This window comes from Triturus cristatus, chromosome 2_1 (assembly GCF_964204655.1).
Source record: "Triturus cristatus chromosome 2_1, aTriCri1.1, whole genome shotgun sequence".
Lineage (NCBI taxonomy): Eukaryota > Metazoa > Chordata > Amphibia > Caudata > Salamandridae > Triturus > Triturus cristatus.
The window spans coordinates 457,256,474-457,269,700 of NC_140581.1; the positions used below are offsets into that span (position 1 = coordinate 457,256,474).

General features: G+C 46.3%; 1 protein-coding gene across 1 annotated transcript in view; it reads right to left on the reverse strand.

Moving 5' to 3' along the window:
• The window catches only part of PDE8B (phosphodiesterase 8B), a 977,294-nt gene that overhangs the window by 38,973 nt on the left and 925,094 nt on the right, over window positions 1–13,227 (reverse strand). Inside the window, exons 19-20 of the mRNA XM_085632271.1 lie at window positions 12,544–12,679; window positions 1,745–1,912 (exon numbers count right to left, since the gene is read on the reverse strand). Coding sequence (XP_085488397.1) covers window positions 1,745–1,912; window positions 12,544–12,679 — 304 coding nt within the window. The remainder of the gene's footprint in view (window positions 1–1,744; window positions 1,913–12,543; window positions 12,680–13,227) is intronic.

Genomic DNA, 13,227 nt, shown 5'->3' on the forward strand with positions numbered 1-13,227 from the left:
TTCCATGTCAATGTAGTCAATACCATGACAGTGTTAGGCCGTTACACATTCAAGGACCTCCATCACATCCCCACCACAAATCAACCCGCACTCGTCCCTCCCCAGGGCCCGCCCCCAGTATCCTTGTACCAGTTCCTGACCTTCATCACCTCTCTATTAACCTTATTTCTCCCACCCTCACGTTTCCCTCCAACGTAGTACTTCCCTTCACATTTGCCTACCGCATCTCTTCCCCAGTTACTTTGGTTGCAATGTTTTGATTTTTCCCTTTTATAAACAGAGACCCAAGTGAATGAATGGCAAAAAAAAGTTTAACTAATATCGAAAATATATTCCTACGATCAGATTTGGTGAATGTAAGAATGCTTCCCTTTTCTATTGAAATAATTAATTCAAAGGTGAGTTAATTAGCGACCCACACAGAAGGGCATATGTTGAGATTTACTCTAAGGCATGCTGCAGCATTACACGCACTTTATGGCACTGATAGACAGGGCAAATCCATTTGCAGCATTTCTGCTGCTTTAGTAATGCAGGATATGCAACAATTGGTGTCTGCCCCAGGATGAAGATGACCTGAACTGGTTTCACACTCTCTGTGCTGTTTTTACGACATAAGAAGTAAGAAATACGTTTGTCTCTTCCTCTTTTCAAATGTGAAAGAGGTACCCATGTTTGAGGCAAAATAGTTTTATATTGTTTGAGTACGTCAGTGGCAAACAACGCACTCAATCCATTTGTTCCATTCATGAACTATGACATACTTGTTAATATTTCAGTCTCTCATTTAAACTGATCTAAATGTAATCGGTGTGTTCCACGTCATTCCACTTCTTATGTTTCTGCTCCGACTGAAAAACAATGCTGTGGCAAAAATCAGTTTGCCCCATTTTTTCACATAATACAAGGAGCAAAATGGTGAAAGCTGATTTGTGGAGTTTTCCACTAGTGCAAAGCTTCTGTAGTATGGCCCCGAGTACCTTCTTGCTATAAATAAGTCCACATAGTCCACTGAGAAACAAGCCAAACATCAAAATAAATTTCTCAACAAATGGTATTCAGTTAACACAATTACGACTAGACAGTTGCCTAAAATTTAATAAAAAAAAGAGTCTATGGCATTTTTAGCACATTAGAGAGAACTTTTGAAGTCAGGTTTATGACGATGTTTAAAAAACACATTAATAGCATTTAGTGACCAAAAGAGTCAATCCACCACCCAAAAAAACAGGTGGTTGCTCTTCCAGGAAAATATGCACTAAATTGAAGATCCAAGTGGTTTGAGGTATGTTGCATCCATTTCAGATATTCAGAGTAAGCACTGATAAATGTACAAATAATATTAATTTCGTAGTATGTAATCTTAACTCATGCAGATAGTCCAAAAATATGACTTGGGTTTAGCCCTAGAACTACAATTTGAAATCATTCTGTACCTTAATACGTCTATTGGAATAATGATTTTTAAAACCGAATTAGTGCAGATCACCTTTTTCCTTCCTTGCACTTGCTGGTTCGAGGCAGGCACCACAACCTACATACTTCACAAATTTAACACGCAATTGTTTTGAGAAACATTTAAAGACCCTTATACAGGATTAGCTACTTAAGGCATTCGTAATGGCCATTGCCTTGAGTTGTAATTGTGGGTCTATGGACTAGGCGCGAAGTGCTTACGATGTTGTACTCAGATTCTTTTAAAAATGAACTGATTATTTTTAAATGAGAATTTGCAATTTCTTACCTGTGCAAAATATTCCTCTGATATCCTCCCAGCCCATTCTACGCATAGATCCACAGGGCGACAGGGATTTGCTACATCAGCACATTTAATCATCATGCGTTTGATCAGGATTCGGTTCTCTGGAGAATTCTTCACACTGGGTGCAGACTCACAGTCACTGCCCTCGCTCTAGAACACAGGGAATTAGTCGGGTCAACAGACTGAATGGAACGTACCTTCATGACAAAGACATTTATTGAGGCTGGACTACATCACGTTTTATCCCTCAAACATCCCAGACACTGTCGGTCAATAATTTGAAGATTGTTCTGAACAGATCCCTTACATCCCTCACAAAAAGCCAATTTTTACGTGTCAAAACATCGAAAATATTCCACAAGGCAGCTTTTTTATCTGAAGCCTTCACCACATATCACTGTTTGTGCGATTCCATAGTGCCTGGAGCACAATCGCATCAACAAGAGTTTTTGATTACCTCCAAGTGCCTTTTCACTTTTTTAGCAACTGTTTCAAATTTGAGGGTGGAAGATGTTTTTTACCTTGAGATTTTCCAAACACAATTCTATGCTGTGCATGGTATGACTTTTTCAATGCTTTTCAGTGTCACTTAAAACCTTTCAGGTCAGGCAGGTCTGTGACTTAAGCCTGAGGTTGCTGATTGATAGGTCACAGGTGGGGTGGTACATAGCCAGTGTAAATAGGAAACTCAGGTCAATCGCCCAGATAAGCCCAGTGACAGCACAATGGTCATGGGAGATTGGCCCCAATAAAGCACACATGGTCAGAGGGGTGTGCGCATTCCCGAAACCCCATAAAGTCAGATGCCATATGAAGTTATGAACACACAGCCAACCACGACACAGCACATACAGTACATACACCAATCAGGCGCCCCGCATGCCAGACATCTAAACACGTTACCCACTGGCCACCATTGAGTTCATTCAAGGTCGAGGCCCAACTGCATTTGTTATCAGGGGCCTTATTTATGATTCCACAGACAAGGACCACATTATTTTCCCAAAAAGGAATCCACTGAAGTACTTTATGATACCCAAAGAAATTTATAAAACCCTGTTCGGATTGTTTGTACTTTGAGACAGTCCTCAGACCCGCTTATGTAACTGTGCTCCTGGCCGAAGTGTTTTAATTAAATTAACTATTCCTGTTTTGGCCAAACGTGTCTTATCTTTTGTTTTTTTCGGGGTACATTCACATTCGAGCAACATAACAATCAGCCTCCAAGGAATTATAATGAAACACAAGTAAATCAAAAATTCAATAGTAACTCGGTGTTTCCTTCCCTAGCCTGTTATTTTACCATCAATATTGCACTATTTTACATTCTTATTAAGCATATTATGGTATAAACATTTTCAGAAATTTAGGAGGAGCAAAAAAAAAATACTTACTGCATGTACAACCTATAGTTGAAATTCGTTCGCATACTTTTCATTTACCCTTATTGCATTAAGTTCTTTTCTGAAAATGTACTGTTATAAATCTGCATCTAACCTGAACGTTATCGTGACACAAGCTGCTAAGGTATTTTAAATCAAACACTCACCCCCAGTAACAGATCTAGGTTGAATCCATCATCAATCTTTAGCTCACTACGCCACCCCAGTTCAGACCCAGCCATATGCAAATCAGTCATGACCTTGCTCCTCATGGGAACAGTCCAGCCCAACTGCCAAGCCAGGTCTTCCCTGGATCGGAAACAAGCATCCTGGGACCGGTTTCAGGGTAACACCCCTCATCAGCCAGGCTAGCTTGAATCCAGTGGCAAAGTGAGCAAGGGACCCACATCTGGGCATAACCTGCCAACTTAGGGCAAACAAAGCAAACACAAGGAGATGATGGACGGAGCGCGGAAACATTTCAGACACTCACCCCGAGTCACAGATCTAGGTTGAATCCATCATCGTCCTTTAGCTCACTACACCACCCCAGTTCAGACCCAGCCATAGGCAAATCAGTCATGACCCTGTTCCTCATGGGAACTGTCCAGTTCGACTGCCAAGCCAGGTCTTCCCTATATCGGAAACAAGCATCCTGGGACCAGTTTTAGGGTAACACCTTATCAGCCAGGCTGCCTTGAATCCAGTGGCAAAGTGAGCAAGGGACCCATGTCTGGGCATACCCTGTCAATTTAGGGCGAACAAAGTAAACACAAGGAGATGATGGACGGAGCGCTGAAACTTTTCAGACCCCCAGTTACAGATCTGTGTTTTATTTGTTAGAACATCCTGCCCTCTAGTGCTGCAATGTTCTAATAGCCTTATAGCCCTCAGTAGCTGGGCTACACTGGCCTTAAAATCCTGCTTTCTTGTTAAAGGCCCTCGCCTGAGCTGGACGCTGGAGAGGGCCTTTAATGCCCGGTATAGACCGCTACGGTGGGCTATAAGGCTATATTGCAAGAGCGACACTACAATGGAATGTCTAACATCAAGCATTCCAGAGCTAAACAGCATGTAGTCAAATCCAATTATTTTGTCAGCTGGGATAGACAGATGAATCCAGCATTCAGTGATCTAATATTGATGGCAAATCTGTTAGCCAAAATTGTCTTCTCTATGGGTGAAACATTGTGCAGATACTTTGACAATTGGCGAAGCTTCTTGGTTTCTGTGCCCCTCATAGATATGATGTACAAAAGTCTCTTAAGCCTAAATTCCCCGAATTATGGGACGTTAACTTGATTCATTTTTGTCCTTACCTGATGAGTTATCCCACAAGCACATTTTGGCAAATTCTTCATATCCACACACCTCATTTTAACTTCTGAATTAGACATCGCTTAATAGAGAATGTTTCTGAGCGCTTCCGATCTTAAAAGGGAAATTTGGTACACGGAGATGAAAGCAGATCTCAGATCACCAAATTGCTGTCTCTTGTTCACAGCAGCCGTGATTTTACCTTGAATTCCAATGGTTTACTAGCTTGACAGATTAAAGTGGTCCTTGTTTTGGGGATCATTGTGCCAGGGCAGAAATGGTTTCACAGCTTTCATTAGGGCCAATATCCTTCCTAATATTTCAGGGGAATGGTGATGCTTCCCATGAGCCTGCATTAATAAAGCTACTTTTAATTGTGAAAGGAAGCATTTCTTCTACAATAAACCATGTTCATATCCCGTTCCCTTCCCCCGTTTGCAGCATTTTTAATGATTCTATCTGATGGGTTCTAGATTGCAGTACCCTAGTCACGGCCATTTCTTCTGTGTTACCTCATTTAAAAGCACTTATTGCAATCCTGTTGGACACTGAGCTCAGTGTTATATTCCAGGCTTTACACAGTGCATATTGTAGAGTTTGTGGGCGCTAGGCCCACATACTCGCATAAAGGATTACATGGACACAGATAGTTAGGATGGATAACTGGCCCAGAGCATGTGCGCTCGGTCCCTTTTATTATCAATGTCACCTGACTGGTGACGCCTGTGGTGGGTGGGTGTGAAGTGTATGTACAGCATCCAGTCGGATACTACATCCCTCCCAAACTTTAATAAAGGTCAAAACAATGAAGTCCAGACCTGTGGGAGAGATGGTACTTTGAAAACAAACATAACACAATAATAACGACTTCCACGTAGTCTCTTTAGCTGCTGGTCATCCGCCAACGATGGTATCCTTGCAGCCGGGGCCACTAGTTCTCCTTGGCACGATGTCGGGGTGCCCTGTGGGTGTAACCTCTTTTTGGACGCACAGCGTGGAAGTGTGCTCTCCAGTGTCTCTCTTCCTGTTCCACATTCAGTGAAAGTGCAGATGGAATGATGGTGGATCAGTTATGTATTACTTTCCACTGTACAGTCCTGGTTGAAGTATTTTCTCCAACTGGTGATTATGTCCAATGGGATTTGCAGTTGCAGGGTATCCCTCTCATGGATACCCCTCCCTTGTGGGTGTCCCCTCTCACCGGATGACCCGGAGGCCTTTTGCTGCCAGGCTTGCACTGGACCGGTAGACTTCCGCCTTGTCGCTCCAACCACGTTGGAGGAATCGCTAAGGGTCCTCTCTACGTGTCCGAAGCTCCACCTGAAAAGGGTGTTGTTGGCACTTGTTCCTTTGCATGCTACCTTTATCCTCCAAGGATTCCCAGAGCACAGCTTCAACAGTCCATCTCTCATGTCGGGACCCGCTGCCACTGGTGTCCCAGAGGCCTCTGCCCCTTGTATATCCGCGGTCCTGTGTCCGTTCCATCCCAGAGGTAGTTGTTATCAATGGACTGGCCTGCTTGCCTCTGTCGACACCAGGTGATCTAAGGATTCGCACGTGGATGTTTACTCCCAGTGATGCTGATGTTCTCCAGGTACTGTGTTTGGATGTTCATGCACCTTTGCACTTTTCCCTTCTGGTGTGTGAGCTGACCTGTCACGCACACCTCTTTACTCTTCTTCTCTGTTTTCTTCCTTCGTCATGGTGTCTTGCCACTCAAGATCTGTCTTCTCTTTCCTTCCTTTGCGACGCGTTCTGGTCTTCTATCTTGCTGGTCTGCCCTAACCAGGCCTCTCCGTGTAGCGTGCACTCCACACGTGTCTCCCTGGTCTTGTCCTCCCCGAGGACACTGCCTTCACCTCGATCTGTGACTGGACCTGTCATTGTGACCTTCTTTCGTTCGTTTGCTTTTGACTTCCAGTTTATATCAATAGACTTCTCTTCTGTCACTTCCTGGTCCTCTTTGCGGACCTCTCCTGGGGTCCTCATCATAGACCTCTCCTCGGTCGTTCTCTTCACGGACCTCTTCTCCATTCTTCTTGTCGGACCTCTTGTCAGATCACTTCACTCTCTGACCTCTTGTAGGTCAGCGTCGTCCTTGTGACCATCTGGCAGGTCGGCTTCTTCCTCCTTGCGACCATCTGGCAGGTCAGCTTTTTCTTCTTGCGACCAACTGGCAGGTCGGCTTCTTCCTTGCGACCATCTGGCTGGTCGGCTTCTTTCTCCTTGCGACCATCGGGCAGGTAGGCTTCTTCCTCCTTGTGGGTCTTCGTGCTTCTGGTGGTCCGTGCAACCACTTCTTCGTCTTCTCTGCGGTCGCATTGCTTCGGCGTGCTTCTGACTGCGCCCTCTGGTTGCTGCATTGGACGCACTTACTGCACATTCTCTTCCGTCCTTGCATTCCTGGAGCTGTAGCTGCTGTCTCTGTGCTGCTGCGCACTTGCTTGGTGCTGGGTTCCTGAATCACCCTTGTCTTTCTGGTGGTGCTCCTGCCTTTTCCTGCTGCTGCTGCTGCGACAACCTGTGGCCACCAGGTACCGCTGCACCTTCGCTCTCACTATGTTCAGGGCTCCTTTCTCACCGATACCCTTCTCGCTGTCGGTGGGTTCTGCGGCTCCTGTTCCTGTGCATATTCGCCAGATTTGCTTGCCCCAGTATTCAGAGCCTGTGCTCTGACCTCACCATTGGTTGTGTGTTGCAATAGCTGTCGCTGCGGTGCATACTTGCTTCAAGCTCCTTCCGAGACACGCCCACGGATCCATCTCACCTACATATCGGCATGTCCTGGCAGTATTTGCGTTGTGATAGCATGTGGTTGCACCCTGTTCTCTTTTCTTCATGTTTGGGGAAAGCTATACTGCTTATGTCCATACGTGCTCTCTTTGGTGATGCTTTCCTCTATTTATTTATTGTTCCCTTGGGACAGCTACTTGCCAGCAGGGTGGCTCTCCACTGGTTATCTCGTTTCTGTGGGTCACAGCAGCCTAACTCTATGCTGCAGGTCACAACAGTCAGTCCTTCCTTGGCTGTAAACCAGTGCCTTTCACCATTGTATTCTCCTTTGCTGGAGTGCACTATTTCACAAAGGCCACTAGATGGCAGTGCTGCCTTGATCTGACTTCCTTTTGCTGCTTCGGCAGTTTTGCTACTCTGCAGGCTTTTCACAGCTCTTCCATTAAGGGCCAGATGCCTGTCGTGTCTGCACTCTGCTGTGCAGCGCTGGTGTGTGTATGGGGGAGTGCTAGGGCCTTCTCGCCTCTCTTCCTCCCCAGCTCTATTCCGATCTGCTCTCGGAATCCCAGTCACTTTCCTGACGGCTGCCCCACATCATGGCCGGTGAGTGACTCGTTTATTCCCTGACTAACTTGTGCCAATGCGGAAAGTCACAATTTATAGGGGAAGGGTACCGCTCCTCCTCCGGACTCTTTAGTTCACCACTTCAGCGTTGCTGGCCGCACACAGTCTATTTGTGTTCTCTGCCCCCCCCCCCACAGCAGCCTCACTCACTTCCTTCGCTGCATGAGGGAGGGCCGAAGCTGCCGCTGGGGAACTCTCCTTCTTCCCTGGGGCTGTGCGGGGTTAACACACGCGTCAGGAGACCCCTGCAGCTGAACGGCCACCTCGTCTCTCCACTCCCGGTGAGTTGTGCGTCTGGTGGCGTTCATGGTCGGGGGGGGGAGTGCACTCGCTGGACACCTCGCCACTTTTACGGGCATTTTGTTTCGGGCGCTGTATCATGAGGCAGGCTGCCTCGCTACCTTCTCCTGGATGCCTGATGCACTGCCTTTCACTCCGCGGCTTCACGCACTTCCCTTCACTGCCCAGGGGACTGGAGCGGGCGCCGGGGACTGCGGCCTTATTTCTCGTCAGGGCAGTTGCACTCTGGGGTTGCCATTTCTCCTCTACCCCACCGCCACCGGCTCGCTCCTCACACGCCATGCGGGGTGGGGGAGGTTCGCGCTGCCCCTTGGGCTGCTTCATTCATTAGGGGCCTTGGGCACAGTTTGTTCATTTCGGCGGGGGAGTGGGTAGCTTCTCCACTCTCCGTCCTCCTTCCTCTTTCTTGCCCCAACGTCCCGCAGCCAAGGCTCACTCACCACCGGGTGTGACCACAGCAGACTCTTCACCGCGGGGTGGGCTCCCGTGGACCTCCTGCTTCATGGGGACACTTGTCGCTTGCCCCGGCAGTCTGCGGCTCTTCCCCTGCAGGGTGGGCTCCCGCTCGGCTTCTTTCACGCCTGGGGCTTTCTCCCGCCCCGTGGGCTATCGGGCGCATCGGGCACCTCCTCCCCAGGGTGCAGACACACTAAGTGCAGGGTGGGCTCCCGATCACCTTCTTCTTCATGCAGTTTAGGCCCGGGGCTCTTCACATGCCCCGCAGGCCGTTCGGCTGGTGGCGCGCCTCCTCACAGGGGCTGCCCTCTACATGGGCAGCTCTCTCCCCCTTCTCCCCGTCTGCTGGGCTGCTGCACGCATGGGCACAGCCCCCTCGTCGCCAATGTAGAGTTTGGCGGGCGCTAGGCCCACATACTCGCATAAAGGATTACACGGATGCAGATAGATAGGATGAATAACTGGCCCAGAGCACGTGTGCTCGGCCCCTTTTATTATCAGTGTCACCTGACTGGTGATGCCTGTGGTGGGTGGGTGTGAAGTGTATGTACAGCATCGGGGAAACACTAGAATGTATCCAGCCAGATACTACATCTATCATTCAAGGATCGCCACAGGCATAGAAGAATTATTCAAGGGCCTTCTGATTTTCAATATACGCTTCCTGTTTTCTTCTGAACATCAGAAAAAGTGTTGGAATAGAGCTTGTGATTTATAATGCTAATATTAATAATTATAATTATTAAAGTAACTTTTATGCCTTTCTTTCTGAAACCTGAACACACAATTAATGTGCTTCAGCTCATTTACATTTTATTGGGTTATTTATTTTTTTAATTTGGGTTTGCATAGTGCCCATTCTGACATAAGTGGTTGGAAGCCACTGCATCTCCCTGCCTATAGCACAAAATTCACCCAGCGCTGAGGCAGGCAGTGTGCGGGCCAGACCCTAGTGTCTGTGTCTGTAGGTCCGCCTCTACCTTACCCACACCCTGTTCAATCCCGCTCCCCGATATGTAGGGACCGTCTGGTCACGTTCTAGTGGTTATAAGTAATGGGCTTCCACCAGTCACACCCAGAGGACTGGTTTCCATACTCACCCTTCACCCATCCATCACAGGTGTCACAGGTCATGTGACCCTTTCAATAAAAAAGGGCTGAGTGCACGTGCCCTGGGCCAGTTTCAGATACCCTACCACTCACTGTGTCTATGTCATCCCTTTATGTACATGGGGGCCTGGAGCCTGACCATTACATAGGTTACATACCTAAAGACAGGCATGCATCCAGATGAAAAATTAGGCAGGGGGCAGGAGGATCTGTAAAGATGACAGCAGCAGGTAGGAACTTAGGACTGTCAGTACCCTGCCTTGATGAATCTCCATGGGAAAATCAGACAGGCTCTGACTTTGCTGTTCCTCTGTCAGCAGGGCGTCGTCTGGTAGAGGGTGTCCGTAAATGGATGTGGTAAAGAGCCAGGGAGTCTGCCTTGCGGTAGGCCTACTACCAGTAGGGACCCCTCCTGCTGTTTGGTGCTGGCGGCTAGTACAAATAGAGAGGGGCCAACACACTCTAGGGGTACCTCTGCGCTATTACAGCCCAATAATCCTGATGTGCACGCATTTTACTCACCCACTACTCACACACTAGTCATGCTATTAACAGACCACGGAGCGCTAAACGTAGGGAGAGCTGTGGCTGTCTTCGCAGCACAGTATATGATTTACAGCCAGAACAGAAAAGGCACACCGCATATGCCCTAATCAATCCATCTGTTCCAAGCACCTTCACTTTTGACTCTTATTTAAAAAGCCTTCCTTTCCAACATGACAACACCAGCACTGACAGAAACAGGTCAGGGGTATAAACCCTGCACAAACAAGTAAACACCAGGGTTCAGAAACAACTGCATCAGAAGTGCTAAAAAAATAGTGAAATCTGCCTAATTATATCATTATGGCTGTTTATAAAGAAATGTACTGGGGTAACAAGGCTCTTTATGATTCCACTGCAGGTTTACCATGGGATCAAGGTGCACATTAGATCTTTAACTGATGCTCTGAACTAGTCCATAAAGTCTTCAGCATATTACTACATGCATTACCTTGGCTAGAGTACAGTGACAGCAACGTATAGTAGGGCTCTGGTTCAAGTGTATGCAAAGTTTTTAATCTCCTCCAGAACATACCTGGAAAGCTGCATCAGGAGCACTCCAGGGGCCGTATTACAGAAAGTGCCCCGGGGGCACAACGGGTATTTGTGTCTGCTTTGCGCACCCCCAGGGCACTTTGGTATTACAGAAGGGACTGCAGACCGTGTGCAGCCCTTTCTGTAATACCGATAGTGCTAGTGCACATAAAACAACAGTGCTATCTTCAGGGGGCATTCCCTCATTTGCATGGGGGCGTGCCCCATGCAAATGAGGGAATTCCTTTGCCTCTGTATCATATTAAATATGCAGGTGCAGAGGCAAAGAAACTCTCAGGAGGCGCACTGACAGTGTGCCACCTACAAGGTGGAGCACTGTCAGAGCGCCCTCTGAGAGCAGCCCTCTGGAGGGAGGATAGGGGGTCCTATGAACCCCTTCAGACATCCCCTTGCTGGCAGGTGCAGTCACTGACTGCACTCGCCTTCAAGGGGATCTCTCATCTGCTTCAAGTGGACAGCACAAGCTCACGGCTGCCCTGTGGGCACCACATGCATGGTGATAGGGAGCATTTTCATTGTTTGCCCCGTGCGTACCTTTTAAAAGGTGTGGCCAGCACAAACAATGAAAATGCGACTTGTCTGTTATGCGGCCCCAGGTGTATTACTGAGAATTCCAATTGACATGTCTGCAAGCTCCCTTTCTCCTGTGTGAAATTCCACACACGGTAGATTCAAAAACACGGGGAATGAGGTCCCCTGTGCAAACGCAGTTTCTTTTCCTTTTTTTTTCTTCACCGGGAAAACATTTGTCTCCTGTACAGAAAGCCCTTCCCTACACCCCCACCCATCTGAAAGTGATCCATTCTCTGTCACATATGGCAATACGTCATGAGTTATGTAATATGTGAGGTCATAAGCAGTGCAGGCCAATGGCGCAAGTTACAGTTAGGTCGGTAAACTATAACTGATGAATTTCAGTGTTTTTTGTTTTAAAACAATAGTGTTTATATTATTACAAGATCTAACTATAACGTAACTTCAACCTCTTCTAAGTTAATTTTTAAAGTTTTTTTAAACATAAAATAAGATCTCATTACCATAATTAACAATAAGGTTCCTTTAAGCTTTGGTTTTTGTTCAGTGACAATATTCACCTAACTCCATCACTGAGCATATCTTTTGACCATGGACAGTAGGAGGTTGAAAGGATGGCCTCACCTGTGACCAGGCCCTGCGCCCAAATCGCCGTGGGCGGACAGCCCCCTGCATGTACGGCTGCAGCCAGTCCCCCCACCGCGTACGGCTGCAGGGACACAACATCCACACACACTAACTTGACTGCTAGTGCCATGCATTTGAATCAGGTGCCCCCATCTGCCAGCTACCGCATTCAGAAAGTAAAGAGTACTATCTCTAAGTTGAAGGCTTAGCAGGAAGTATAATGTAAAACATAGTCAGGCCTAAGCTGCGCTACAAGTGTGGTTAAGAGGGATGTAGAGAGGAACGATACTGGAGATGTAGCCCTTCATGCATACACCATCCACCCTCGGTTAATCTGACTCGCTTTTAACCCAGCCTGCATTTCACTCCTCTTTAGTATTGGTGATTCAATGAAAAAATACCTTTATGGTTAAGGACATTGGAAAAGCCTGATTGTGCGGCTACTGACTGATGTAAATAAGGGGGTGACCATTGTTCTAAGATTGCGTGAAACTTTTTCAGTTGATTGGCTAAGGGGAGCTTTTGTCGACTGAGGGAATCCAAATAAATACTGACACAAAATTCAAATGGAAGAAAGATTAATTTCACCGTCATTCTTACATTTGAGTTAGATTCTTCAGCTGCAATCGGCTTGTTGATGCTGTTCACAAACTTGTTCACATGCTCAAAATGCTTTGTCATCTCAGTGGCCAACACCATATCAATGATAGACTGGCGTAGTGTTCGATACTGGGTCCTTTTGAAACAAAAGCAGGAAAATTAAGTCTGAAAAGTGACACTCACATTTAACAGTACATATTTCAATAAATGGTTTCCATCCAACATAAATTGTGCCAACTATATTAGAAAGTATTAGATAGAAAAGTAATCACCATACAAAGGAAACCTAAATTGCCTGCCATGCTATGATATTAAAGAGTAATAAGAGAAACTGTCAAGTTGAATAGTAGCAGTAAAATATAGTTGGAAACCTTAGTCAATAAAACAAGAACACAAAATTCATATAATATTGCATATTTGATCAAAATGAATATAACATTTTCAGATCGTTTAGATCCATTACAAATCTTCCCATTGCACAAGTTAGATCCAGCAAATAAAAATCATATTGTATACTAATAACTCTTTATCCTATATTTAAGCAAAACTGTTTTAAAAAAACAATGCCTTTGAGATAAAAGATGTAAACAATCTAATGATATAAGTAAATGTGGACACCAGTCCCCCAAAACACAACTGCAGATGTCATTACCTTCTAAAAAAATTGCAAACCCTCTGAGTGGG